This window comes from Symphalangus syndactylus, chromosome 18 (genome assembly GCF_028878055.3).
Source record: "Symphalangus syndactylus isolate Jambi chromosome 18, NHGRI_mSymSyn1-v2.1_pri, whole genome shotgun sequence".
Lineage (NCBI taxonomy): Eukaryota > Metazoa > Chordata > Mammalia > Primates > Hylobatidae > Symphalangus > Symphalangus syndactylus.
In genome coordinates this window covers 44,101,191-44,128,067 of record NC_072440.2, presented here as the reverse complement: position 1 = coordinate 44,128,067, position 26,877 = coordinate 44,101,191, and the positions used below count along the sequence as shown (strand labels likewise).

General features: G+C 38.8%; 1 protein-coding gene across 9 annotated transcripts in view; it reads right to left on the bottom strand.

Annotated features, from left to right (window-relative positions):
• SLC38A9 (solute carrier family 38 member 9) overlaps positions 1 to 26,877 on the bottom strand; it is a 91,798-nt gene that overhangs the window by 27,449 nt on the left and 37,472 nt on the right. For 6 of the 9 annotated variants that reach the window (XM_055251666.2, XM_055251667.2, XM_055251674.2 and 3 more), the window contains 6 exons: positions 25,709 to 25,841; positions 22,941 to 23,062; positions 22,738 to 22,801; positions 22,409 to 22,502; positions 17,821 to 17,991; positions 3,633 to 3,692 (listed from right to left, as the gene is read on the bottom strand). In XM_055251666.2, coding sequence (XP_055107641.1) covers positions 3,633 to 3,692; positions 17,821 to 17,991; positions 22,409 to 22,502; positions 22,738 to 22,801; positions 22,941 to 23,062; positions 25,709 to 25,841 — 644 coding nt within the window. Of the gene's footprint in view, positions 1 to 3,632; positions 3,693 to 17,820; positions 17,992 to 22,408; positions 22,503 to 22,737; positions 22,802 to 22,940; positions 23,063 to 25,708; positions 25,970 to 26,877 lie in introns of all 9 variants that reach the window. The other 3 variants (XM_063622648.1, XM_055251670.2, XM_055251669.2) reach the window with 1 other exon arrangement.

The window sequence follows — 26,877 nt, the reverse complement described above, 5'->3', positions numbered from 1 at the left end:
CTGGAAAAAATAGAGGGTTAATTTTAGGAATATTAGGACTCCTTCACCTAAAAATAAATAAGGGTGATGGAATCTTTAAAATTTCTGAGATATTATCATTATTGTTATTTATTTATTTTTTGAGACAGAGTCTCACTCTGTCACCCAGGCTGGAGTACAGTGGCGTGATCTTGGCTCACTGCAACCTCCGCCTCCTGGATTCAAGCGATTCTCTTGTCTCAGCCTCCCAAGTAGCTGGAACTACAGGCGCACATCACCATGCCCAGCTAGTTTTTGTATTTTTAGTAGAGAGGGCATTTTGCCATGTTGGTCAGGCTGGTCTCGAACTCCTGACCTGAGGTGATCCACCCACCTTGGCTTCTCAAAGTGCTGGCATTACAGGCGTGAGCTACCGCGCCCAGCCCTGAGATAGTATCTTTAAACTCTACTGGAAACTATAAAAATATCCCACCAAATATCCCTTGGTTCCATTGCCAGAGTGAAAATACTGGGCTGGATGGTATTTGGTCTTATTTACAAAATAATATAAAAAATATCATTTAGGGTGACTGTTTATTACACTAATGACCCATACAAAGGCCAAAGAGCAGATTTCTTTTAACAACAAACAAAATCTATGGGTTCGGAATAAAAAGCAAACATCATTGAAACAGTTGACATGATATCATAATGACTGATAAAAATGCAAGAATCTTGAATCCCAACAATCCAAAATAATTCTGGAAGTTGATCACATTTGATAGAAGCCTAAGAGTCCAAATGGTACCCAGATGACTGGGAAATCAGTAAAATTTTTTTTTTTTTTTTTTTTTTTTGAGATGGAGTCTCGCTCTGTCGCCCAGGCTGGAGTGCAGTAGTGCGATCTCGGCTCACTGCAACCTCTGCCTCCCGGGGTCAAGTGATTCTCCTACCTCAGCCTCCTGAGTAGCAAGGATTATAGGCACACACCACCATGCCTGGCTAATTTTTGTATTTTTGGTAGAGACGGGGTTTCACCATGCTGGCCAGGCTGGTCTCGAACTCTTGACCTCGTGATCTGCCCGCCTCGGCCTCCCAAAATGCTGGGATTATAGGCCTGAGCCACCGCACCGGGCCTAAATGTATGTTTCTTAAATACTGATCTACAAGTGGCAATTTCTTCTGTTATCAGACAGAGTACCAGCCATTCTCATTGTGTTTCTAATGTCACAATAGAGCTTTTGCTAATAATCAGCTTTTCGTAAAGAACTCTTAGTGCAGGTAGAAAATACTCATATTAAGTAACCCTATGCTTATCATTTGAAAAAGAGAAAGAATATTCATTGTCAGTTCTATTTTTAATTTTATTCTCTGTACATTATTTGGCATGCCACAGAGCCAAACATTTAATTTTCTTTCTCCTTCTTAGTCAACATTTTAGTGTGCTTTTTTTCTTCTATGCTCTGGACAGAAATTTTCTTGTGCTAATTATAGTGGTTAAAAGCACAGGCTATGGCAGCTGGGCAAAGTGGCTCATTCCTTTAATCTCAGCCCTTTGGGAGGCTGAGGCAGGAGGATCACTTGAGGCCAGGAGTTTGAGACAAGCCTAGAAAACATGGCAACCCTGTCTCTACAAGAATAACAAAATTTTGCTGGATGGGATGTAGTTCCAGCTACTCGGGAGGTGGAGGTGGGAGGATTGCTGAAACCCAGGAGTACCAGGTTGCAGTGACCTATGATCATGCCACTATAGGCCAGCCTAGGCAACAGAGAGAGATCTTGTCTCAGGAAAAAAAAAAAAAAAAAAAAAAAGAGCACAGGCTGTGGATGGAAGTTAATTGACTGAATAATGAATCCCAACTCTGCCACTTAATATTTAGGTGTCCTTGGATGAAATTAACTTCTATGTTCCCTGGTCTCTTCAACTGGAAAATGGAGTTGACAGTATCTACCATTTAAGGTTGCTATAAAATATTTAATGCAATGCCTGCACACAGGCATTCAATAAATGTTAACATTCAATAAATGTTAACATTCAATAAATGTTAGCTGTAATTTTTTTTTTTTGAGACAGGGTCTCACTCACTCAGGCTGGAGGGCAGTGGCGTAACTATGGCTCACCGTAGCCTCAACCCCTCAGGCTCAAGTGATCCTCTTGCCTCAGCCTCCCGAGTAGCTTGGACTACAGGCGCACGCCACTATGGCCAGCTAATTAAAATTTTTTTTTTTGTAGAGACAGGGTCTTGCTATGTTGCCCAGGCTGATCTCAAACTCCTGGGCTCAAGCAGTCCTCCTGCCTCAGCATCTCAAAGTGTTAGAATTAAGAGCGTGAGCCACCATGCTCAGCAGCTAAAATTTTTTACATTAACTGAAATGGATTGTTTCATACTCTCACTGTTTACTACACTGTTCAAAATAAACATTAGCAGAGAAATCAAGAAGTGCTGGATATAAGGTATCACTATATAAAGTAAACTGACTTTGCTGATGGGTTCTCTAAATCACCAATGTGACTGTGATATTAATATTTATTACCTTAATGATGAACTGACTCCCTACTGGAGGAGAAGTACTATTAACTTTAGATATTAGTAAACTAGTTTCATCAATTAATATCAGAATAGGTATAGTAAAATAATTTTCTCTTTAAATACAAGGATGTTATTTGGTCCTTTGAAAATTCTGAAGTAAGGGATAGGGCACAAGAGATTTTAGTATAATAATTCAAAGGTATACGTGTATGTGTCCACAGGAATAAAAGCTAGTACTTTACTCACTCATTTTCTAGCATTAACAAAAGACAGGTTTAATTAGGGGGAAAAGTAAGACACTGAGTAGCAAACACTGGAATGTAAACTTCATGAGAGGAGGGGCTTTTGTCTGTTCATTATTATATCCCCAGAGCCTATAACAGTTCCTGACACATAGTAGGCTTAATAAATGTGTTTAATGAATTATCCTCTTAGTGATCAATGTGCATCTCCAACATGACATCAATTTGGTATCCCTGAAATCTAAATACATAAAGCTTTAGGTGACGTTTAAGTTTAACAGCATAATTGTTACCAAAGTTATATTAATGTTTATATTCACTTTCCCTGTAACGGCCATACTGGATTAAACCCATTGGCCACAAGGGTTTACTTTTTAAAAATAAAGAAAAATTTCTAAGAAATTAATTTCTTTTGGAGTCAAAGCTTCAATTTATTTTTCCATATTTAGTTACTAACCTCTGTTTATTACTAGAAAATGAATTCTTTTACAGGTTACAAATTTGTATAGCCTATATATTAATAACTAAAACAATAGATCTCTAAAACTAAGTTAAACTGAGAACTATGCTTCTAGACATCTGATATAATTAATAGTGATATAGGTTCTTGAAAATATTGATTATTCACAGGCAAATATGGATACTGTAGATAAAATTGTGGATTGTATAATATGAACTAAATGTTGCCTAGCTCACATTAATACAACCTACTGCCTGGTTACATTAACACAGCCTTTTTGGAGGTTCTTTTTTTTAAACACACTACCAACAATTTAGTAGCAGCTCGTAAACATAATAACTTTGTACTAATCATTTACCTAAAATAAGGTCACACGTTCTACCTTAAATCCTTTTTGGAGCAAGATGGAGAGTAAAGAAACAAACATCCCAAACTACTTACCAGGGTTGCTATTATTGGTACTCAGTATAGTGTCTGTGTCATTAATGTGATGAATAAAATCTAAAAATAAAGGAAAAAATATAGTTTAACAGTGAATGAAAGGTACTAAATCTATTACCCTTTAAGGTCTTTTATTTATAAAAATCTTTTTTTTTTTTTTTTTTTTTTTTTTTTTTTTTTTTTTTTTTTTTTTTTTTTTTTTATTATACTTTAGGGTTTTAGGGTACATGTGCACAATGTGCAGGTTTGTTACATATGTATCCATGTGCCATGTTGATTTCCTGCACCCATTAACTCGTCATTTAGCATTAGGTGTATCTCCTAATGCTGTCCCTCCCCCCTCCCCCCACCCCACAACAGTCCCCGGAGCGTGATGTTCCCCTTCCTGTGTCCATGAGTTCTCATTGTTCAATTCCCACCTATGAGTGAGAACATGCGGTGTTTGGTTTTTTGTCCTTGCGATAGTTTACTGAGAATGATGTTTTCCAGTTTCATCCATGTCCCTACAAAGGACACGAACTCATCATTTTTTATGGCTGCATAGTATTCCATGGTGTATATGTGCCACATTTTCTTAATCCAGTCTATCGTTGTTGGACATTTGGGTTGGTTCCAACTCTTTGCTATTGTGAATAGTGCCGCAATAAACATACGTGTGCATGTGTCTTTATAGCAGCATGATTTATAGTCCTTTGGGTATATACCCAGTAATGGGATGGCTGGGTCAAATGGTATTTCTAGTTCGAGATCCCTGAGGAATCGCCACACTGACTTCCACAATGGTTGAACTAGTTTACAGTCCCACCAACAGTGTAAAAGTGTTCCTATTTCTCCACATCCTCTCCAGCACCTGTTGTTTCCTGATTTTTTAATGATGGCCATTCTAACTGGTGTGAGATGGTATCTCACTGTGGTTTTGATTTGCATTTCTCTGATGGCCAGTGATGATGAGCATTTCTTCATGTGTTTTTTGGCTGCATAAATGTCTTCTTTTGAGAAGTGTCTGTTCATGTCCTCTGCCCACTTTTTGATGGGGTTGTTTGTTTTTTTCTTGTAAATTTGTTTGAGTTCATTGTAGATTCTGGATATTAGCCCTTTGTCAGATGAGTAGGTTGCAAACATTTTCTCCCATTGTGTAGGTTGCCTGTTCACTCTGATGATAGTTTCTTTTGCTGTGCAGAAGCTCTTTAGTTTAATGAGATCCCATTTGTCGATTTTGGCTTTTGTTGCCATTGCTTTTGGTGTTTTAGACATGAAGTCCTTGCCCACGCCTATGTCCTGAATGGTATTGCCTAGGTTTTCTTGTAGGATTTTAATGGTTTTAGGTCTAACATATAAGTCTTTAATCCATCTTGAATTAATTTTGGTATAAGGTGTAAGGAAGGGATCCAGTTGCAGCTTTCTACATATGGCTAGCCAGTTTTCCCAGCACCATTTATTAAATAGGGAATCCTTTCCCCATTTCTTGTTTTTGTCAGGTTTGTCAAAGATCAGATAGTTGTAGCTATGCGGCATCATTTCTGAGGGCTCTGTTCTGTTCCATTGATCTATGTCTCTGTTGTGGTACCAGTACCATGCTGTTTTGGTTACTGTAGCCTTGTAGTATAGTTTAAAGTCAGGTAGCGTGATGCCTCCAGCTTTGTTCTTTTGGCTTAGGATTGACTTGGCGATGCGGGCTCTTTTTTGGTTCCATATGAACTTTAAAGTAGTTTTTTCCAATTCTGTGAAGAAAGTCATTGGTAGCTTGATGGGGATGGCATTGAATCTATAAATTACCTTGGGCAGTATGGCCATTTTCACGATATTGATTCTTCCAACCCATGAGCATGGAATGTTCTTCCATTTGTTTGTATCCTCTTTTATTTCATTGAGCAGTGGTTTGTAGTTCTCCTTGAAGAGGTCCTTCACATCCCTGGTAAGTTGGATTCCTAGGTATTTTATTCTCTTTGAAGCAATTGTGAATGGGAGTTCACTCATGATTTGGCTCTCTGTTTGTCTGTTATTGGTGTACAAGAATGCTTGTGATTTTTGTACATTAATTTTGTATCCTGAGACTTTGCTGAAGTTGCTAATCAGCTTAAGGAGATTTTGGGCTGAGACAATGGGGTTTTCTAGATATACAATCATGTCATCTGCAAACAGGGACAATTTGACTTCCTCTTTTCCTAATTGAATACCCTTTATTTCCTTCTCCTGCCTGATTGCTCTGGCCAGAACTTCCAGCACTATGTTGAATAGTAGCGGTGAGAGAGGGCATCCCTGTCTTGTGCCAGTTTTCAGAGGGAATGCTTCCAGTTTTTGCCCATTCAGTATGATATTGGCTGTGGGTTTGTTGTAGATAGCTCTTATTATTTTGAGATACGTCCCATCAATACCTAATTTATTGAGAGTTTTTAGCATGAAGGGTTGTTGAATTTTGTCAAAGGCCTTTTCTGCATCTATTGAGATAATCATGTGGTTTTTGTCTTTGGTTCTGTTTATATGCTGGATTACATTTATTGATTTGCGTATGTTGAACCAGCCTTGCATCCCAGGGATGAAGCCCACTTGATCATGGTGGATAAGCTTTTTGATGTGCTGCTGGATTCGGTTTGCCAGTATTTTATTGAGGATTTTTGCATCAATGTTCATCAAGGATATTGGTCTGAAATTCTCTTTTTTGGTTATGTCTCTGCCAGGTTTTGGTATCAGGACGATGCTGGCTTCGTAAAATGTGTTAGGGAGGATTCCCTCTTTTTCTATCGATTGGAATAGTTTCAGAAGGAATGGTACCAGTTCCTCCTTGTACCTCTGGTAGAATTCAGCTGTGAATCCATCAGGTCCTGGACTCTTTTTGGTTGGTAAGCTATTGATTATTGCCACAATTTCAGAACCTGTTATTGGTCTATTCAGAGATTCAACTTCTTCCTGGTTTAGTCTTGGGAGGGTGTATTTGTCGAGGAATTTATCCATTTCTTCCAGATTTTCTAGTTTATTTGCATAGAGGTGTTTGTAGTATTCTCTGATGGTAGATTGTATTTCTGTGGGATCGGTGGTGATATCCCCTTTTTCGTTTTTTATTGCATCTATTTGATTCTTCTCTCTTTTCTTCTTTATTAGTCTTGCTAGCGGTCCATCAATTTTGTTGATCTTTTCAAAAAACCAGCTCCTAGATTCATTAATTTTTTGAAGGGTTTTTTGTGTCTCTATTTCCTTCAGTTCTGCTCTGATTTTAGTTATTTCTAGCCTTCTGCTAGCTTTTGAATGTGTTTGCTCTTGCTTTTCTAGTTCTTTTAATTGTGATGTTAGGGTGTCAATTTTGGATCTTTCCTGCTTTCTCTTGTGGGCATTTAGTGCTATAAATTTCCCTCTACACACTGCTTTGAACGTGTCCCAGAGATTCTGGTATGTTGTGTCTTTGTTCTCGTTGGTTTCAAAGAACATCTTTATTTCTGCCTTCATTTCATTATGTACCCAATAGTCATTCAGGAGCAGGTTGTTCAGTTTCCATGTAGTTGAGCGGTTTTGACTGAGTTTCTTAATCCTGAGTTCTAGTTTGATTGCACTGTGGTCTGAGAGACAGTTTGTTATAATCTCTGTTCTTTTACATTTGCTGAGAAGAGCTTTACTTCCAACTATGTGGTCAATTTTGGAATAGGTGTGGTGTGGTGCTGAAAAAAATGTATATTCTGTTGATTTGGGGTGGAGAGTTCTGTAGATGTCTATTAGGTCCACTTTATGTAGAGCTGAGTTCAATTCCTGGATATCCTTGTTAACTTTCTGTCTCGTTGATCTGTCTAATGCTGACAGTGGGGTGTTAAAATCTCCCATTATTATTGTGTGGGAGTTTAAGTCCCTTTGTAGGTCACTGAGGACTTGCTTTATGAATCTGGGTGCTCCTGTGTTGGGTGCATATATATTTAGGATAGTTAGCTCTTCTTGTTGAATTGATCCCTTTACCATTATGTAATGGCCTTCTTTGTCTCTTTTGATCTTTGTTGGTTTAAAGTCTATTTTATCAGAGACTAGGATTGCAACCCCTGCCTTTTTTTGTTTTCCAGTTGCTTGATAGATCTTCCTCCATCCCTTTATTTTGAGTCTATGTGTGTCTCTGCACGTGAGATGGGTTTCCTGAATACAGCACACTGATGGGTCCTGACTCCTTATCCAGTTTGCCAGTCTGTGTCTTTTGATTGGAGCATTTAGCCCATTTACATTTAACGTGAATATTGTTATGTGTGAATCTGATCCTGTCATTATGATGTTAGTTGGTTATTTTGCTCGTTAGTTGCTATAGTTTCTTCCTAGCCTCGGTGGTCTTTACAATTTGGCATGTTTTTGCAGGGGCTGGTACCGGTTGTTCCTTTCCATGTTTAGTGCTTCCTTCAGGAGCTCTTTTAGGGCAGGCCTGGTGGTGACAAAATCACTCAGCGTTTGCTTGTCTGTAAAGTATTTTATTTCTCCTTCACTTATGAAGCTTAGTTTGGCGGGATAGGAAATTCTGGGTTGAAAATTCTTTTCTTTAAGAATGTTGAATATCGGCCCCCACTCTCTTCTGGCTTGTAGTGTTTCTGCCGAGAGATCAGCTGTTAGTCTGATGGGCTTCCCTTTGTGGGTAACCCGACCTTTCTCTCTGGCTGCCCTTAACATTTTTTCCTTCATTTCCACTTTGGTGAATCTGACAATTATGTGTCTTGGAGTTGCCCTTCTTGAGGAGTATCTTTGTGGCGTTCTCTGTATTTCCTGAATCTGAATGCTGGCCTGCCTTGCTAGATTGGGGAAGTTCTCCTGGATAATATCTTGCAGAGTGTTTTCCAACTTGGTTCCATTCTCCCCATCATTTTCAGGTACACCAATCAGACGTAGGTTTGGTCTTTTCACATAGTCCCAAATTTCTTGGAGGCTTTGTTCATTTCTTTTTATTCTTTTTTCTCTAAACTTCCCTTCTCTCTTCATTTCATTCATTTCATCTTCTATCAGCGATACCCTTTCTTCCAGTTGATCGCATCTGCTACTGAGGCTTCTGCATTCTTCGCGTAGTTCTCGAAACTTGGCTTTCAGCTCCATCATCTCCTTTAAGCCCTTCTCTCCATTGGTTATTCTAGTTATCCAGTCTTCTAATTTTTTTTCAAAGTTTTTAACTTCTTTGCTATTGTTTTGAATTTCCTCTCGTAGCTCAGAGTAGTTTGATCGTCTGAAGCCTTCTTCTCTCAACTCATCAAAGTCATCCTCCATCCAGCTTTGTTCCGTTGCTGGTGAGGAACTGCGTTCCTTTGGAGGAGGAGAGGTGCTCTGTTTTTTAGAGTTTCCAGTTTTTTTGGTCTGTTTTTTCCCCATCTTTGTGGTTTTGTCTACTTTTTGTCTTCGATGATGGTGATGTACAGATGGGTTTTTGGTGTGGATGTCCTTTCTGTTTGTTAATTTTCCTTCTACCAGACAAGACCCTCAGCTGCAGGTCTGTTGGAGTTTACTAGAGGTCCACTCCAGACCCTGTTTGGCTGGGTGTCAGCACCGGTGGCTGCAGAACAGCGGATTTTTGTGAGACCACAAATTCAGCTGTCTGATAGTTCCTCTGAAAGTTTTGTCTCAGAGGAGTACCCGGTTGAATGAGGTGTCAGTCTGTCCCACTGGGGGGGTGCCTCCCAGTTAGGCTGCTCAGGGGTGAGGGACCCACTTTAGGAGGCAGTCTGTCCGTTCTCAGATCACCAGCTGCGTGCTGGGAGAACCACTACTCTCTTCAAAGCTGTCAGTCAGACAGGGACATTTAAGGCTGTGGAGGTTCTCGCTGACTTTTTGGTTGTCTGTGCCCTGCCCCCAGAGGTGGAGCCTACAGAGGCAGGCGGGCCTCCTTGAGCTGTGGTGGGCTCCACCCAGTTCGAGCTTCCTGGCTGCTTTGTTTACCTAAGCAAGCCTGGGCAATGGCGGGCGCCCCTCCCCCAGCCTCGTTGCCGCCTTGCAGCGTGATCTCAGACTGCTGTGCTAGCAATCAGCAAGACTCTGTGGGCATAGGACCCTCCGAGCCAGGTGCGGGACACAATCTCCTAGTGTGCCGTTTTCCAGGCCCGTTGGAAAAGCGCAGTATTAGGACGGGACTGACCCGATATTCCAGGTGCCGTCTGTTTTCCCTTTCTTTGACTAGGAAAGGGAACTCCCTGACCCCTTGCGCTTCCCGAGTGAGGCAATGCCTCGCCCTGCTTCGGCTCGCGCACAGTGCGCTTCACCGACTGTCCTGAACCCACTGTTAGGCACTCCCTAGTGAGATGAAACCGGTACCTCAAGCAGAAATGCAGAAATCACCCGTCTTCTGTGTCGCTGGGGCTGGGAGCTGGAGACCGGAGCTGTTCCTATTCGGCCATCTTCAAAAATCTTTTTTTTTTTTCTTTTAGATGGAGTCTCGCTCTGTTGCCCAGGCTAGAGTGCAGTGGCACGATCTCAGCTCACTGCAAGCTCCGCCTCCCAGATTCACGCCATTCTCCTGCCTCAGCCTCCCGAGTAGCTGGGACTACAGGCGCCCACCACCACTCACGGCTAATTTTTTCTATTTTTTTAGTAGAGACAGGTTTCACCGTGTTAGCCAGGATGGTCCTGATCTCCTGACTTCGTGATCCACCCACCTCAGCCTCCCAAAGTGCTGGGATTACAGGCGTGAGCCACCGCGCCTGGCCTATAAAAATCTTTTAATATCCGTGTAGTAATCTAGTACACTGAACCAAGACTACTTCACTGTTAACATAGCTTCACCTTCTACAGTTTTCTTCACTTACAGGCATGATAATGTTAATGGCTTCACAGTTCCACTGTGGAAAATCTTTACATAATTGAAGATTTCAAAAAAATCTATCCACAACACTGAATTAATGATAGTTTAAAGCCCCGGAATAAAGATATATATGTAAGTTTTCTCTTATACTCACACTAAAGTTACATCTCACATAGAGTACAATTCTAAAGTGTGCAAAAAGGGGAAACCAACACTCACACACAGCTGATCTTACCTGGAAAATCAATTACAGTTTTTTTTTTTTTTTTAAACAAAGTACAATACATACTTTTATAGATCTAAGGCCATATACGAATTGTTATGTACATAAGAACCACTGAGTTAGACTAAAGGAAGTAACAACGAATAAAGCACATGCAGATGGCTGAGCATTCATCATTCTACAGTGAAAGAGAGAACAGGCAGAGAATGTGTTTACTTGCCTCAGGGGGTTTACTTTATTCTGTTTGATATTAACCTTCTATAACCTGAGTAAGCATTAATAAAAGTATCTGTTGTGAAACTTGAATAAGATAGTAAAAGGTGCTGGGTTAGGTTTTAAGGTCATAAAAGTAAGTTAAATAGTTAAATTATTCATCTTCACTGTATGTTTCTCAAGATAGAATAAAAGAAACAGTGTAGTACTCTGGGTTTTTATACTATCTCCAAGGGTTGTTTATGATTTAAGATTGGAATTTATGAATCTTTGTGTAATTTCTTGATGCCAGAGACTCACAATAAGGCTAGTAAAATCTTGACACAAAGTGTACTGGGTTACGTAGCATTCCCCTTACCCCAAATTTATGTCCACTAGAAACCTCAGAATGTGACCTTATTTAAAAATAGAGTCTTTGTAGATATAATCAAGTTAAGATGAGGTCATAATAGATTAGGGTGGGCCCTAAAGCCAATGACTGATGTCTTTTATTTTATTTTATTTTTATTTTTTTGAGACAGAATCTTGCTGTCACCCAGGCTGGGGTGCAGTCGCATGACTGCAACCTCCACCTCCGGGGTTCAAGAAATTCTCCTGCCTCAGCCTCCTGAGTAGCTGGGATTACAGGCACCTGCCACCATGCCCAGCTAATTTTTGTATTTTTAGTAAAGACAGGGTTTCACCATGTTGGCCAGCCTGGTCTCAAACTCCTGACCTCAGGTGATCCACCTGCCTCAGCCTCCCAGAGTGCTGGGATTACAGGCATGAGCCACCGCGCCCAGCCCAATTTATAGGAAGAGGGAAATTTGGACAGAGACACACAGAGGGAAGAGGGCCATGTGAAGATGGAGGGAGTAACTGGAGTGATATACGTACTTGCCAAGGAATGCCAAGGACCACCAGCAACCAACAAAGGTTAGGAAGAGGCAAGGAAGGATTCTTCCCTAGAGCCTTAGGAGGGACCAGGGCCCTGTTCACCGTTTGATTTCACATCTCTAGTCTCCATAGTTATGAAAGAAGAAATCTGTGTTGTTGTAAGCATATTTATGGTAATTTGTTACTGCACCCTTGGGAAACTAACACACCAAGGCTCATGGACAGCATGAAAAAGAAAAACCATAGGCCAATATTTGTTAGGAAAAGACACAAAAGATCTAAACAAATATTAGTTCCTACCCCTCCAAAAAAGCAAATTCAATCCAGTAAGGCAACTGAAAAATATGTCATGACTAATGAACTTATTTAAGTTTACTCCACAATACAAGGATGGTTTAAATTTCACAAAAAGTATTCATTTAATTCATCATATTGATAAAGGAGAAAATTTAATTAAGATAGTCTCTTGATTATCTCTTCATATCTTTTGTTTATCTCAAGGGATGTAGAATAAATACTTGATAAAATTCAACCACTTTAATAAAAATGCTTAAGAAGACAATTTGCGGGAATGTCTTTAAATTATTAAAGGGTACAACTGATATCCCACAACAAATGTAATATTTGTGAAACATTAGAAAGATTTCCTTATGAACAATATATCTACAAGCACTGCTTCAATGCAACTTCACACTTAAAAAAAACCGTCAATATATACATATAGATACACACACATTTATACATGTGTCTGTGTATGTATATATAATTACATACATATATAAATATAAATGTATGTATACATATATGAACTATTAAAGAAAACTGGAAAGGTTTTTTTTTTTTAATTTTATTTTTATTTGAGATGGAGTTTCACTCTTGTTGCCCAGGCTGGAGTGCAGTGGCATGATCTTGGCTCACTGCAACCTCCACCTCCTGGGTTCAAGCGATTCTACTGCCTCAGCCTCCTGAGTAGCAGGGATTACAGGTGCCCACCACCACGCCTGGCTAATTTTTGTACTTTTAGTAGAGATGGGGTTTCACTATGTTGGCCAGGCTGATCTCAAACTCTTGACCTCAGGTGATCCACCTGCCTTGGCCTCCCAAAGTGCTGAGATTACAGGCATGAGCCACTAAGCCCAAACAAAGTTTTTTAAATTCACAGATGATAGGATTATTTAAATAGGAAACACAAAGTGCATCTACAAAATTTTTATTATTATTATTATTTTTTGAGACAGTCTTGCTCTGTTGCCCAGGCTGGAGTACAGTGGCGCAATCTCTGCTCACTGCAAGCTCCGCCCCCCAGGTTCATGCCATTCTCCTGCCTCAGCCTCCCGAGTAGCTGGGACTACAGGCACCCGCCACCACACCTGGCTAATTTTTGTGTATTTTTGGTAGAGACAGGGTTTCACCGTGTTCGCCAGGATGGTCTCGATCTTCTGACCTCGTGATCTGCCCGCCTTGGCCTCCCAAAGTGCTGGGATTACAGCCGTGAACCACCACACCCAGCTACAAAATTTTTAGAATCAGTAAGAGTTCAGCAAGTTTGCTAGATTCAAGATAAACATTCAAGGGGCAGGGCACGGTGGCTCACGCCTGTAATCCCAGCATTTTGGGAGGCCAAGGCGGGCAGACTGCTTGAACTCAGGAGTTCAAGACCAGCCTGGGCAACATGACAAAACCTGTCTCTACAAAAAATAAAAAAATTAGCCAGGCATGGTGGTGGTATTTGCCTGTAGTCTCAGCTACTCGGGAGGCTGAGGTGAGAGGATCACCTCGGCCTGGAGAGGTCAAGGCTGCAGTGAGTTGTGATCACACCACTGCACCCCAGAGCCTGGGTGAAAGAGTGAGACTGTCTCAAAAAAACATTCAAAATGTAATTAGGTTCTTTTATAATAGCAACAAATAATTTGAATGTATAATCAAAAATGTGTCATTACTTTCTGGGAAGATGGAAATGTTCTATTTCTTGAAGGAGGTGTGGGTTGTATAGATGTATGTATGTATAATTAAGACTTATTTATTTCAATGAATACTATCTAAAAGAAGAACTATACAAATACTAATAGTTGAACTAGGTGGGGAGTGGGAATAGCATGGATTATGTCTTCTTAATGGATGTGATGTTACTCTCAAGAGGGACAAAATTCATTCTTAAGGTGTGAAAGAAACTCTTCCTACAGATAAAGCATATATATGCATACAGTTCATAAAGAGATTTACAGTATATCTTCGGTATTAAAATTTCATGGGAGGGGTGATCAGAAAAAAATATCTAAAAGGCTCCTTGAAGGGACAATAATGAAAAAGTGGTTGAAAAACACTACTATAGTTGATTTAAAAATGACAGAATGTTGATAACTGTTAAAACTAGGTAAGAAGAAATTATACTATTCTGTTTTTTGTATTTGTTTGAGATTTTTTATAATAAAAACTGCATATTTGTATATTAGAACTACAGTTACAGAAAAAATGTTAAGATCCTGAGGAAAAAGTCCAAAAAGAAAAAGATACACAAGATCTTTATCAAGAAAAACTTAAAAAAAATTTTTTAAAGACCTAAATAAACAAAGAACTATGCCATGCCAAAGTCATGAATAGGAAGACTCAGTATCTAGGCCGGGCGCAGTGGCTCACGCCTGTAATCCCAGCACTTTGGGAGGCCGAGGTGGGTGGATCACGAGGTCAGGAGATCAAGATCATCCTGGCTAACACGGTGAAACCCCGTCTCTACTAAAAATACAAAAAAATTAGCCAGGCGTGGTCGCGGGCGCCTGTAGTCCCAGCTGCTGGGGAGGCTGAGGCAGGAGAATGGCGTGAACCCGGTAGGCGGAGCTTGCAGTGAGCCGAGATCGCGCCACTGCACTCCAGCCTGGGTGACAGAGCAAGACTCCGTCTCAAAAAAAAAAAAAAAGGAAGACTCAGTATCTAAATGATATCAATTCTCTCCACATCAATAAATCCAATGCAATGTCAATCTAATTCTAACTCACTACGCAACGATATCAATTACTGTACGGTGTACCAACTGATAAAATCAATGCAAGTCCAGTCAAATTCTGATTGGAATTTTGTGGAACTTGATAAGTTGATTCTAAAATGTATATGGAAGAGTTGTGAATCATAATGGAGAAAAACACTAATTTTAAAATAAAAAACTTTTGAATAACATAGAGCTACCATATAAAAAGAGAAGACAAACCACTAATTAGAAGATATTTGCAACACGATAATGGATAAAAGGTTAGTATCCGAACTTTACAGAGGTCCTATAGGTAAGAAAAGGACCAACAACCCGATAGAAAAAGGGGCAAAGGATATGAATAAGCTATTTAATGGTCAATATAATTAAGAAAAGATGATTAATGCCACTCCTTATGAGGAGAAATGCAAATTAAAACCACATCCTGATGGCAAAAATTTAAGTCTGATAATACTGAGTATGAGTGAGGATGTGGAACAAGGGGAGCTTTCATAAACTGTTGGCAGGAGTGTAGGTGGTACAAGCATGATAAAGAACAATTCTGCAATTTCAAGTAAGGTTGAAAATGTGAATATCTTAAATTCCAGAAATGTGACTATAAGGTGCATAGCTTGGAAAAATTCTCCCCCATGTATACAAGGAGATAGAAATAAGGATGTTTAATAAAGCCTGGCTTGCAATAGCACAATAAGTGAAAACAAATTAAATGTTTATCAATGAGAACAGATAAAAAAGTTGTATATTCATATTACTAAACTCAATTAGAATGAACTTTGTGTATTAATAGAGATGATGAAAGACAGAAAGCAAGTTGCAAAAGCGTTTATGTAGATTAAAAACAAGCAGCCAGGCGCCGTGGCTCACACCTGTAATCCCAGCACTTTGGGAGGCTGAGGTGGGCGGATCACGAGGTCAGGAGATCGAGACCATCCTGGCCAACACGGTGAAAACTTGTCTCTACTAAAAATACAAAAATTAGCTGGGTGTGGTGGTGCACGCCTGTAATCTCCGCTACTCAGGAGGCTGAGGCAGGAGAATTGCTTGAACTTGGGAGGCAGAGATTGCAGTGAGCCGAGATCTCACCAGTGCACTCCAGCCTGGTGACAGAGCAAGACTCCATCTCAAAACAAAACAAAACAAAACAAACACCAAAAAAAATTGCAAAACAAATAGTATATGTTGCTCATATATTCATGTAGTAAAAGTCCAAAAAGTGCATGGGATTGATAAACACCAAATTCAGAGAAGGAAAATGAGATTGAGAAGGAGTGCACGTGGGGCTTCCACTCTATCCGTAATATTTTCTTTTTATAGGAATACAGAACTAACCAAGCATAGTGGCTTGTGTCTATAATTCTTCTTCTTGTTTTTTTTTTTTTTTTAGATAGAGTCTTGCTCTGCTGCCCAGGCTGCAGTGCAGTGGTGCAATCTCAGTCACTGCAACCTCTGCCTCCCAGGTTCAAGAGATTCTCATGCCTCAGGCTCCAGAGTAGCTGGGATTATAGGCATGCACCACCACACCCAGCTAATTTTTGTATTTTTAGTAGACACAGGGTTTCACCATGTTGGCTGGGCTGGTCTTGAACTCCTGAGTTCAGGTGATCCACCCGCCTTGTCCTCCCAAAGTGTTGCAATTACAGGCGTGAGCCACCGTGCCTAGCCTGTGCCTATATTTCAAGCCTCTTAGCAAGCTGAGGTGGGAGAATCACTTGAGGCCAGGAGGTAGAAACCAGTCTGGGCAACATATTGATACTCTGTCACTACCAAAAAAAAAAAAAAAAAAAAAGGAGATCTAATAAAAATATGACAAAATGAGACACGAAAACTCATTAGTCAGTATACTGGTATTTATATTAGCTTTTGAATTTTTTTGTAGTTTGAAATATTTCATAGTTTTTTAAACAATAAAGATGCTTGGGTCCAGGCGTGGTGGCTCATGCCTGTAATCCCAGCACTTTGGGAGGCCAAGGTGGGAGGATCACTTGAGGTCAGGAGATCGAGACCAGCCTGGCCAACATGGTGAAACCCCATCTCTAAAAATACAAAAATTAGCTGGTTATCGCGGGTGCCTGTAATCCCAGCTACTCGGAAGGCCGAAGCAGGAGAATCACTTGAACCTGGGAGGTGGAGGTTGCAGTGATCTGAGATCGCACCACAGCACTCCAGCCTGGGTGACAGAGCAAGACTCCATTTCAAAAAAACCCCCCAAAAAATAAAAATGCTTGACGATAAAAATTATAAAGCTAATTTTATTTTTTACTGTTTAAAATAAAATAGAATTTATCTCCCTCATTCAAAGGCTCTTAGGGAAATTAGCTGTTGTGATTATGTTAGGACTCATTTTGAAATGTGGTTTTCACGTAAATCCAGATTTTAAATATATGTTTTATTTAAAGCTGCTAAACATATATTAAACTTTAGGTTTAGTGAAAACTTTAGTAAAACCTTTATACAGAAAACAGTTTGGTATCTTATACAATGAACTTCTAGCTCGGTACAGTGGCATGAGCCTGTAACCAGGAGGCTGAGGTGGGAGGATCACTTGAGCCCAGGAGTTTGAGACCAGCCAGGGCAACATAGCAAGGCCCTGTCTCAAAAAGAGAAAAAAAAATTCATTAATTAAAAAAATGAACTTCCTCTATCTAACCTAAAAAAAATTATAAGAAGTATTTGGACTGATTCCTAAGACTCTCTTCAGAATTTAAGTAGCTGATTTGGGTAAATTATAATTCTGTGATATGTAGATATTAATAATATATTTATCACATAAATTCCATTATTCTTTGACTTCCTAATCTTATATCCTAATATGTTGAAAATAAGCGGCTGAAATTTGTTTCCCCTAGAGTCTACATATCAAATTCTTTAGTGAAACAAACCTAAAAGATCTGTTGGATTATAGACATATTTTATATTAACTAAAGATTTTGGAGGAATATTATTCCTTCAAAGATTAATGCTTGGAAATAAGCATACACTATATTTGAGATCACAACCATAGAAAGCAAACTGAATAAAATATATTTTCCAAAATTATATATGTTACTTCTTATTTTATTTATCCCAAGTCCTAGAATTTAAGGCTAGAACTAACATTACAGTGGTAATAGTATTTGAAAGTACTGTGTTAAAAGCATATGATGTAGATACTTACTGAAAATAAACTTTCCGGTATTAAAAAGAAAATTTGACATAAGCACCCAATAAACTATCATTGCTCCAATGAGAGACACCAAGGAGAAAAGGAGACTTGACCACTGCCCAAAGGAGCCGAAATAATGTCTGCAGACATCTGGATATTCCCAGGTAGTGGTATCCAACGAAGCTAGATAAAATAAGAGAAAGAATAAAACTAAATGTTGAACATATATTCCATATTCATAATTTGTGTTCCCCAAATAAACTCAAAATATTTGGCGAAAGATTATGGGTATTCTATCACTAGACATTAGAATATATTATGAGATAATAAAATTAAAACATTATAGAAAAATAAAAGAAATGTAGATAAAATAGTACAGATAACCTGAGAAACAGATTAAAGTATCACAACATTTTATAATTCATAAAAGCAAGTGATAAACTAAGGTTAGACAAAAGCATCAGTAAGGGCCAGAAAATGTTACTTAATATTTGGCATATTCCGATAACAACATTGCGGTAAGTTTCTTGAGTCACACTTTCTACCACATGCCAATATAAATTTCAGAAAACTGAGTCAAACAGGCCAGGCACGATGGCTCATGTCTGTAATCCCAGCACGTTGGGAGGCCGAGGCAGGTAGATCACTTGAGGTCAGGAGTTTGAGATCAGCCTGGCCAACATGGTGAAACCCCATATCTACCAAAAAATACAAAAAAATTAGCTGGGCATAGTGGCGCGCCTGTAGTCCCAGCTACTCTGGAGGCTGAGGCATGAGAATTGTTTGAACCTGGGAGGCAGAGGTTGCAACGAGCTGAGATCATGTCACTGCACTCCAGCCTAGATGACAAAGCGAGACTCCATCTCAAAAAAAAAAGAAAGAAAAGAAAAGAAAAGAAAGAAATTAAATAACAAAAAAGTTCGAAAACATAATGTAGAAATAGAACATGAAAGGTTATCCTCTTCTAGCAACTGAAGAAACAAATTACAATGAAAAAGACAAACAGGGCTGGGCATGGTGGCTCAGGTCTGTAATCCCAGCACTTTGGGAGGCTGAGGTGGGCAGATTGCTTAAGCCTAAGAGTTGGAGACCAGCCTGAGCAACATGGCAAAACCCCATATTTACAAAAATACAAAAATTAGCCAGGTGTGGCAGCATGCACCTGTAGTCCCAGCTACTCAGGAGGCTGAGGTGGGAGGATCCCTTGAGACCAGGAGGTTGAGGCTGCAGTGAACCATGATCCCACCACTGCACCAAAAAGAAAGTAATTTAAAAGAATACAGAAAGTATATATAAAATATTTTTAGAAGAGTATTCTTTAGAATAGCAAAAACAAGCAATGACTTTAACATATGGCATAGGGCAATGATTAAGCAAATACAATAGAGCTGCCATGTGCAACTGTGTACAATCATTAAGAGACACAAATGGTGATTGTAAAAACATAACGTACTAAAAAACAGGTGATAAAGTAGAAGACAACTAAAATACAATATGATTAACTTTAAAAAGCATGTATTTAGAGATTCCTATCATTTAGGATAGAAATTTACATAAGAAAACAAAAAACTAAAACCGTTTGCTTTTCCATGATAGGATTATTATATTAATAATATAAACTTTTTGTTTTGCATTTCAATGTTCAAGAAAGAATATAGATAAGTATAACCTATGAAAGAGTATTTTAATTGTCATCAAAGGATAATTTTACAGTCTTTTTTCCTCTATGATCCCATGCTTTGAACTACTTTGAAATAATTGTTATGTTTGATGAATATAGAAAAACTGAAGTTCTGCCATCTTTGAAGCAAAATATGGCAGCTAGCACATGGCAGAAAGCAGTCATAAGCCTGAAAAGTTGGGGACATTAGACTATGAGAATTCACATCTAGATAAAGAACGTGAGGACAATATCACTATCAAGAATAACTGTTTTGGCTGGGTGCGGTGGCTCATGCCTGTAATCCCAGCCCTTTGGGAGGCTGAGCAGGTGGATCAACTTGAGGTCAGAAGTTCGAGACCAGCCTGGCCAACATGGCGAAACACCATCTCTACAAAAAATACAAAAATTGCCGGGCGCAGTGGCTCACACCTGTAATCCCAGCACTTTGGGAGGCCAAGGGAGATGGATCATGAGGTCAGGAGATCTAGACCACAGTGAAATCCTGTCTCTACTAAAAATACAAAAAAATTAGCCGGGCACGGTGGTGGGCGCCTGTAGTCCCAGCTACTCGGGAGGCTGAGGCAGGAGAATGGCGTGAACCTGGGAGGCTGAGTTTGCAGTGAGCTGAGATCGCGCCACTACGCTTCAGCCTGGGTGACAGAGCGAGACTCTGTCTCAAAAAAATAAAAAATAAAAAAAATACAAAAATTAGCCAGGCGTGGTGGTGGGCGCCTGTAGTCCTAGCTACTCGGGAGGCTGAGGCATGAGAATTGCTTGAACCTGGGAGGAGGGGGTTGCGGTGAGCTGAGTGACTCTTAGCATTTCTAATAAAATTCTCTTTTGACTGATAATATAATTCTAAGTCTCTTCTAGTTTTTATATTATTTAGGGTTTTTGGTTGCATTTGACAATATCTCCAAAAAAAAACTTATTAATTATGAACATTTCTATGTTTTCTTGACTTTAATGAAAACTGCTTTAGCATTTCATAATTTTAGAATGGTGCCAGTACTTGTCTGGGAATAAATAGACTTTGTTATTTTTAAGTAGTGCTTTTCACTTAGAGTTTTAATCAGAAACAGGTGCTGAATTCTATTAAGTGACTTTTTGACATCTATTGATGTAATTATGAATTTTTCTTTAATTTGTTAATGTAGTGAATTATGTTGGATTTCTTAATAATGAAACATCCTTGCATTACTGGAATAAACCTTATCTTAGACACAGGATATTATTTTGATATACCGTTGGATTCTATATGATAATGTTTTACAAATAAATTTTACATCTCTATATTATTTTCTTTCTTTTTGGTAGTGTCAGGCTTTGTGTTAGGGGTGTGTGGACTTTGTAAAATGAATTGGTGGAAGTTTTATTTTATTTATTTTATTTTATTTTATTTTATATTTTATTTTATTTTATTTTATTTTAGACCGTCTCACTCCATCACCCAGGCTGAAGTGCAGCGGCACAATCTTGGCTCACTGCAACCTCCACTTCCTGGGTTCTAGCAATTCTCGTGCCTCAGCCTCTCTTCTTTTTAAATGGTGTGGAATAGTTTAATAACATGGAAGTTAACAGTTATAGAGCCAATAATCCCAGCATTTTGGGAGGCTGAGGTGAGCAGATCACTTGAGCCCAGTAATTCGAGACCAACCTGAGCAACATGGTGAAATCCTGTCTCTATGAAAAATACAAAAAATTAACCGGGCATGGTGGTATGCACCTGTTACCAGCTACCTGGGATGGTATGCACCTCCCAGCTACCTGGGAGGCTGAGGTGGGAGAATCACCTGTGCCTGGGAGGTCCGGGCAGCAGTGAGCTGTGATAGCGCTGCTGCATTCCAGCCTGGGTGACAGAGTGAGATCCTGTCTCCAAAAAAAAAAAGAAAGAAAATAAAAGAAAAAACAGTTATAGAGAGAACTCTGTGGGGGCTCTGTTCCAATTTTAAATGAGATGCTGAATTAGATAAGACACGAACTTACTATATATATTTAAAGAAGTCTTCCAAGTTCAGTCACAATTTGCCTTAGAAACTGGAGGCTAAAATGATCTCCTCTTACCATTTAGAAACCAGAATGAATCTTCTCTCAAGACTTTTTTATTCTTTTTTTTTTTTTTTTTTTAAGATGGAGTATTGCTACAGTGCCAAGGCTGGCCCCAAACTCCTGAGCTAAACTGATCTTCCCACCATGCCTCCTGAGTTGCTAGGACTACAGGCACACACCACCAGGTCTGGCTTCTCAAGACTTTTAAACAAATACTTGCCCAGTGACTAATACTAGATCTGGTTAACATAAAGAAGGAAGCTGCTTAGTAGGCACAGAAAAAAACTGGAGGCAAAGTCTGGCCTGTTGATTCATACTTGCTAAGATTTAATGAAATATGCATGTTTGTTTAGGTCCTAGACTACTTAAAAACAACCTAAAAAAGATATTTCCCTGATCCAGAATTTGTAGATATGAGTAGAGGTAAGGTGTTCACACAACTTCAAATATTCATTATTAGAGAGTTGCTTACATTTTCATATTTTTCTAGTTACAATTTCTACTTTTAGCAGATTCTAACATTTAGATCTTTTGGTATGAATAGGTCAAAACAAGTCACCATTAACTGACAGGAAGCACAGAATTCTCAATTTAGTTTTGGCAAAGACATTATTTTATAAATATGAGTTTTTAAATGATTCTTATGAAGAAACTAGCACCAAAGTGAATGCACTCTGCAAATAACTCCCAGCTTCTCTGAATTTCAAAAGCAGCCACTAATATATTATTAACAAATCAATTTAGCTGAAAGCGATGAATTACAGAAGTAAATCTTTAGGTACAAAGTAGACAGTTGACACACATGTGGCATATACACACTAGTGATCTGCCTCAAAGGGAAATGCTTATTAACACCCACAATCTATTGTCACTGTGTCAAATTCTTACACATCATAGTCCGTGATTTCACTACTCTGTAGCAGCAATAAAGTGTTAAAAGGCCCATCAATATGATGACACACATTCCAGTAGTAAATCCAGCCTGTTTAAAAATAAAAGTATAAAACAGCATATATCATCATGTAAGCATAAATTCATATGCAATTATTTCACCCTAAACAATCATGATAAAAACTTGACAACTCATGAAAAACTAAATATAACCATCTATTTTCTTTAATGAATTTTATGTAGATTTATTAAAACCTCTGTTATAAAACTTACAATATAAAAAGAAAAACATTTAGGCAAAAAGTGTGCTGAAAAATTAGTATTACCTGTTTTATGCCCCAAGGAATGCTTAGTATAGATGTTCCCATCATGGTATTCCAAATCATAAAACTGAAAACACAGAGTAATAGCAGTAAAAAAATGGAGTTTGACTCGTCAAATATTTTAATTGAGACAAAAATTAAAATAACCAGTAATTTTCATTCATATATACAGTTTAAGTCATGCTCCAAAAAGCAGTTTCACTCACATGGTTACTAAACTGGTGTTTTTACCGTATCCTTCCGTGTAACTTTGAAGTTTATAAGCAGAGCCCAATGGACTATATACATAGCACTCTTCTGGAGCTGGAACTACATGGTCTGGGGCAATCTGGTAAAAAGGAAACACAGAGAAATGTCAGAACCAGGAAATGCAAAATAGGATATTTTCTACACATCAGAACAACTGACTCTAGACATCTTTTTTTTTTCTTTTGAACGGAGTCTCGCCCTGTCGCCCAGGCTGGAGTGCAGTGACGTGATCTCGGCTCACTGCAAGCGCCGCCTCCCGGGTTCACGCCATTCTCCTGCCTCAGCCTCCCGGGTAGCTGGGACTACAGGTGCCCACCACCACGCCTGGCTAATTTTTTTGTAGAGACGGGGTTTCACCGTGTTAGCCAGGATGGTCTCGATCTCCTGACCTTGTGATCCACCTACCTCGGCCTCCCAAAGTGCTGGGATTAAAGGCGTGAGCCACCACGCCTGGCCCTCTAGACACATTTTAACTATCATAAACAAGTACTATGCATCCCTGATTAGTGAATTAAAAAATGGTTTTTCAAATATAGAAAATCTAACTAAAAAAAGCAAGAGTTTAAAAACCCAAAATAATTTTGGAATTTTCAGAAAACAAGTGTGGATGCAAGTACTATGCATCCCTGATTAGTGAATTTAAAAATTATTTTTCAAATATAGAAAATCTAACTAAAAAAGCAAGAGTTTAAAAATCCAAAATAATTTTGAGATTTTCAGAAAACGAGTGTGGATGTATACACACATTCATTAAGAATGGTTATATCATTGTTAATTTTACATCACTGTTTATATACTTTGACTTGCTAGACTCATCTCAGTGTCAGTTAACAAACGGCATTCAACTTTGGTGCACATGCTGACTCTATTTCCAGGCAAACAATATACATGCAGGTATAAACTTGCTCAAATGGGATCTTGGAGGTTTGTTTCCAAGAGCAGAGCCTCTAGAAGGTCTCAACTAGACCCAGAGTTACGGGATTACCTCTACTCCTCCAAGGGCTTAAGTAATTCCATTATGGAACTAAGACTTTGCCACAACTACTGATGTCAAGGACTAAGGGGAAAAAGCCCAAAAAAAAAATTGGGAAAAAAATTACCCTACCCAGAACATTTTGGAAATCCCTATTTTGGCCATACAAGAGGAAATCTTAATATTTATTTCACATAGCTATTGTTTAGGCTTAAATGAGATAGCTACTTTCCAGTGATGCCCAATCACTGGTCCTTATTAAATGTTAATGAATGTTGGTTCTCTTCTTTTTATTAGTAATACTAATTTCAAAATCCTATTTTCTCCCAGAATGTTCTTATTTTCAGTTAAACTTGCAAGTTTCTGAATATCTCATATGTGGTAGTTTTTATAAACTACCAAATTACTTACATATTTTTTATCCTAAAATAGTAATAGAGATTTTTAGAAGATCAAGGATCAACAAACTCTGGCCCATAGGCCAAACCTGGCTTCAACCTAATTATTATACAGCCTCTTTCCTGAGAATGGTTTTTATAATTTTATAAATTTTATAATTTATAATTTTGATGATCATAAAATGAAGAATATCATGTGACAGTATGTGACCTCAAAGTCTAAGACATTTAGTATCTGGCCCTTTGACTACTGGTTTTGATCAATAAAAGAATAATGCTAAATAAGAAACTACTATATTTACGTGTACATATTTCAGTTTCTCATTCTTTTTTTTTTTTTTTTAAGAGATAGGGTCACACGGCCGGGCACAGTGGCTCACGCCTGTAATCCCTGCACTTTGGGAGGCTGAGGTGGGTGGGTCACGAGGTCAGGAGTTCAAGACCAGCCTGGCCAACATGGTGAAACCCCGTCTCTACACAAAATACAAAAATTAGCCAGGCGTGGTGGCACACACCTGTAATCCCAGCTACTCAGGAGGCTGAGGCAGGAGAATGGCTTGAACCCAGGAGGCAGAGGTTGTGGTGAGCTGAGATGGCGCCACTGTACTCCAGCCTAGGTGATAGAGCGACACTCTATCTCAAAAGAAAAAGAGATGGGTCACACTCTTTTGCTCAGGGTGGAATGCAGTGGTACAATCACAGCTCACTGCATCCTCAAGGAATCCATTCTGGGCTCAAGGGATCCTCCTGTCTCAGCCTCCCAAGTAGCTGGAACTATAGGTGCGAGCCATCATGCTTGGCTAATTAAAAAAATTTTTTTTTTGTAGAAACAGGGTTTCACCATCTTCTCCAGGCTGGTCTTGAACTCCTGGGCTCAAGTGATCCTTCTTGCCTTGGCCTCCCAAAATGCTGAGATTACAGGCGTGAGTCACTGTGCTTGGCCAGTTTCCCATTCTTGTAGAAAATTTCTAAAAAAATATTTCCCTTATAGCTTCAAAGTTAAAACTGACCACACTAAGCAGAACCTGTTATTATTTGCTATTAGTCAATGGCCTAACCTGCCATTTCAAAAGTAATTTATCCTCCTCAGAGATTTGGGGAATGGGGATTAGGAGAATTTAATCCAAAAAAATCTCCAGGTTGTTGTCAACATAGAAAGATTGTTTCAAATTTAGATGAGAATGAACTGGCCTGAGATGCAGGATGTGTATTAATTACTATCTTTGACTTTGCATGATGCTATCCTTGAAATACAGTCAGAAAGAAGTTCAGTCACTGGGAGGTGCCCTGGCTTATATTGTTCACTGTTCATTTCAACTGAATTTTAGACTATTAGTAATGTTTTGTCTCTTACCAGTGCCTTGTCTGCAGGAGTGGTGAGCCGGCTGTAGTAATGAATTCTCTTGTTCATGGCGGAGGCATGGTCACTAACCCTCTGAATGACATGATTCACATTCACGATGTTTGTGGGCTCTATATAGAAAGGCCTACGGAAGGGAATATACACTTGACAAACAGCGTTCAGCCAAAAATTCTGGAAGTCAGCCTTTGAAGAAAATAACTTCTTGTCCTCCATTAGTAATGGGATGCACAAAGGCGAGGCATTGACTTCTCACTTTTGGTGCAAACAGAAAATGTCACAAAAGAAGTATTATCCTATCCACAGAATAAAGCTTTTGTCTCATAACACTTTTACTTTAAGCACACTTTTTTGTAATCTTCAGGAATTTAGCAACAGAGAAGACAAAACAGAAAGAACTTAAAACAGTTATTAAAAAGAAATATAGCAGCTATCAATTTCCAACAATGAAACTTAAGACAGCTTTGAATAGTCTCTCAAAAAAGCTTTTGGCACTAAATCAGAGAAATTATGGACTAAAATGTCCCTCTCCTGAAGAGTCTCTACTCCTTCCTTATGGGCCAAAGTTATTTCCTATGATAAACAGAATTCTTATTCCTTGGTTCATGTATTAAGGATTAGTGACCTCAATATCAGATCCCTCATGAGACTTATCCAACTCAGTATAAAATGGAACATCAGAACAATGGAGATATTTTGCCTCATTCTACTTTTTGTGGATTTTAGCAATATACCCTTTTATTTATATATATGCTTCCTTTCCACAACTGCATCCTAATCAACTGCAGATTTTGGTGTTCAATCATCCTTTTTAGTCATTAACCTCTTCAGTTCCTTTCTGAAACTCCCTCATTTTCTTCTGAAGTTTCCAATAATATACTATCCAAAATGAAAAGACCAGGCAGAGTTTTATGAAAAGACTGTATCCCTCTGCTGATTCTTAGACTCCTTGAAGTCATAAGTGACACTGTGCCCCAAATTGTACATAATTTGCCATTTCAGGCACAGATCCAAAGAAAGAAGAAAAAAAAAATCCAGATTCATCATTGGTTCCACATAACTCCTCTATACTTATGGTTCTGAAAGAAACTTAAAATGTAGTAACATATGGTAATCATTTCTGGAGATACTGTTAATCTAATCTTTTTTTTTTTTTTTTTTGA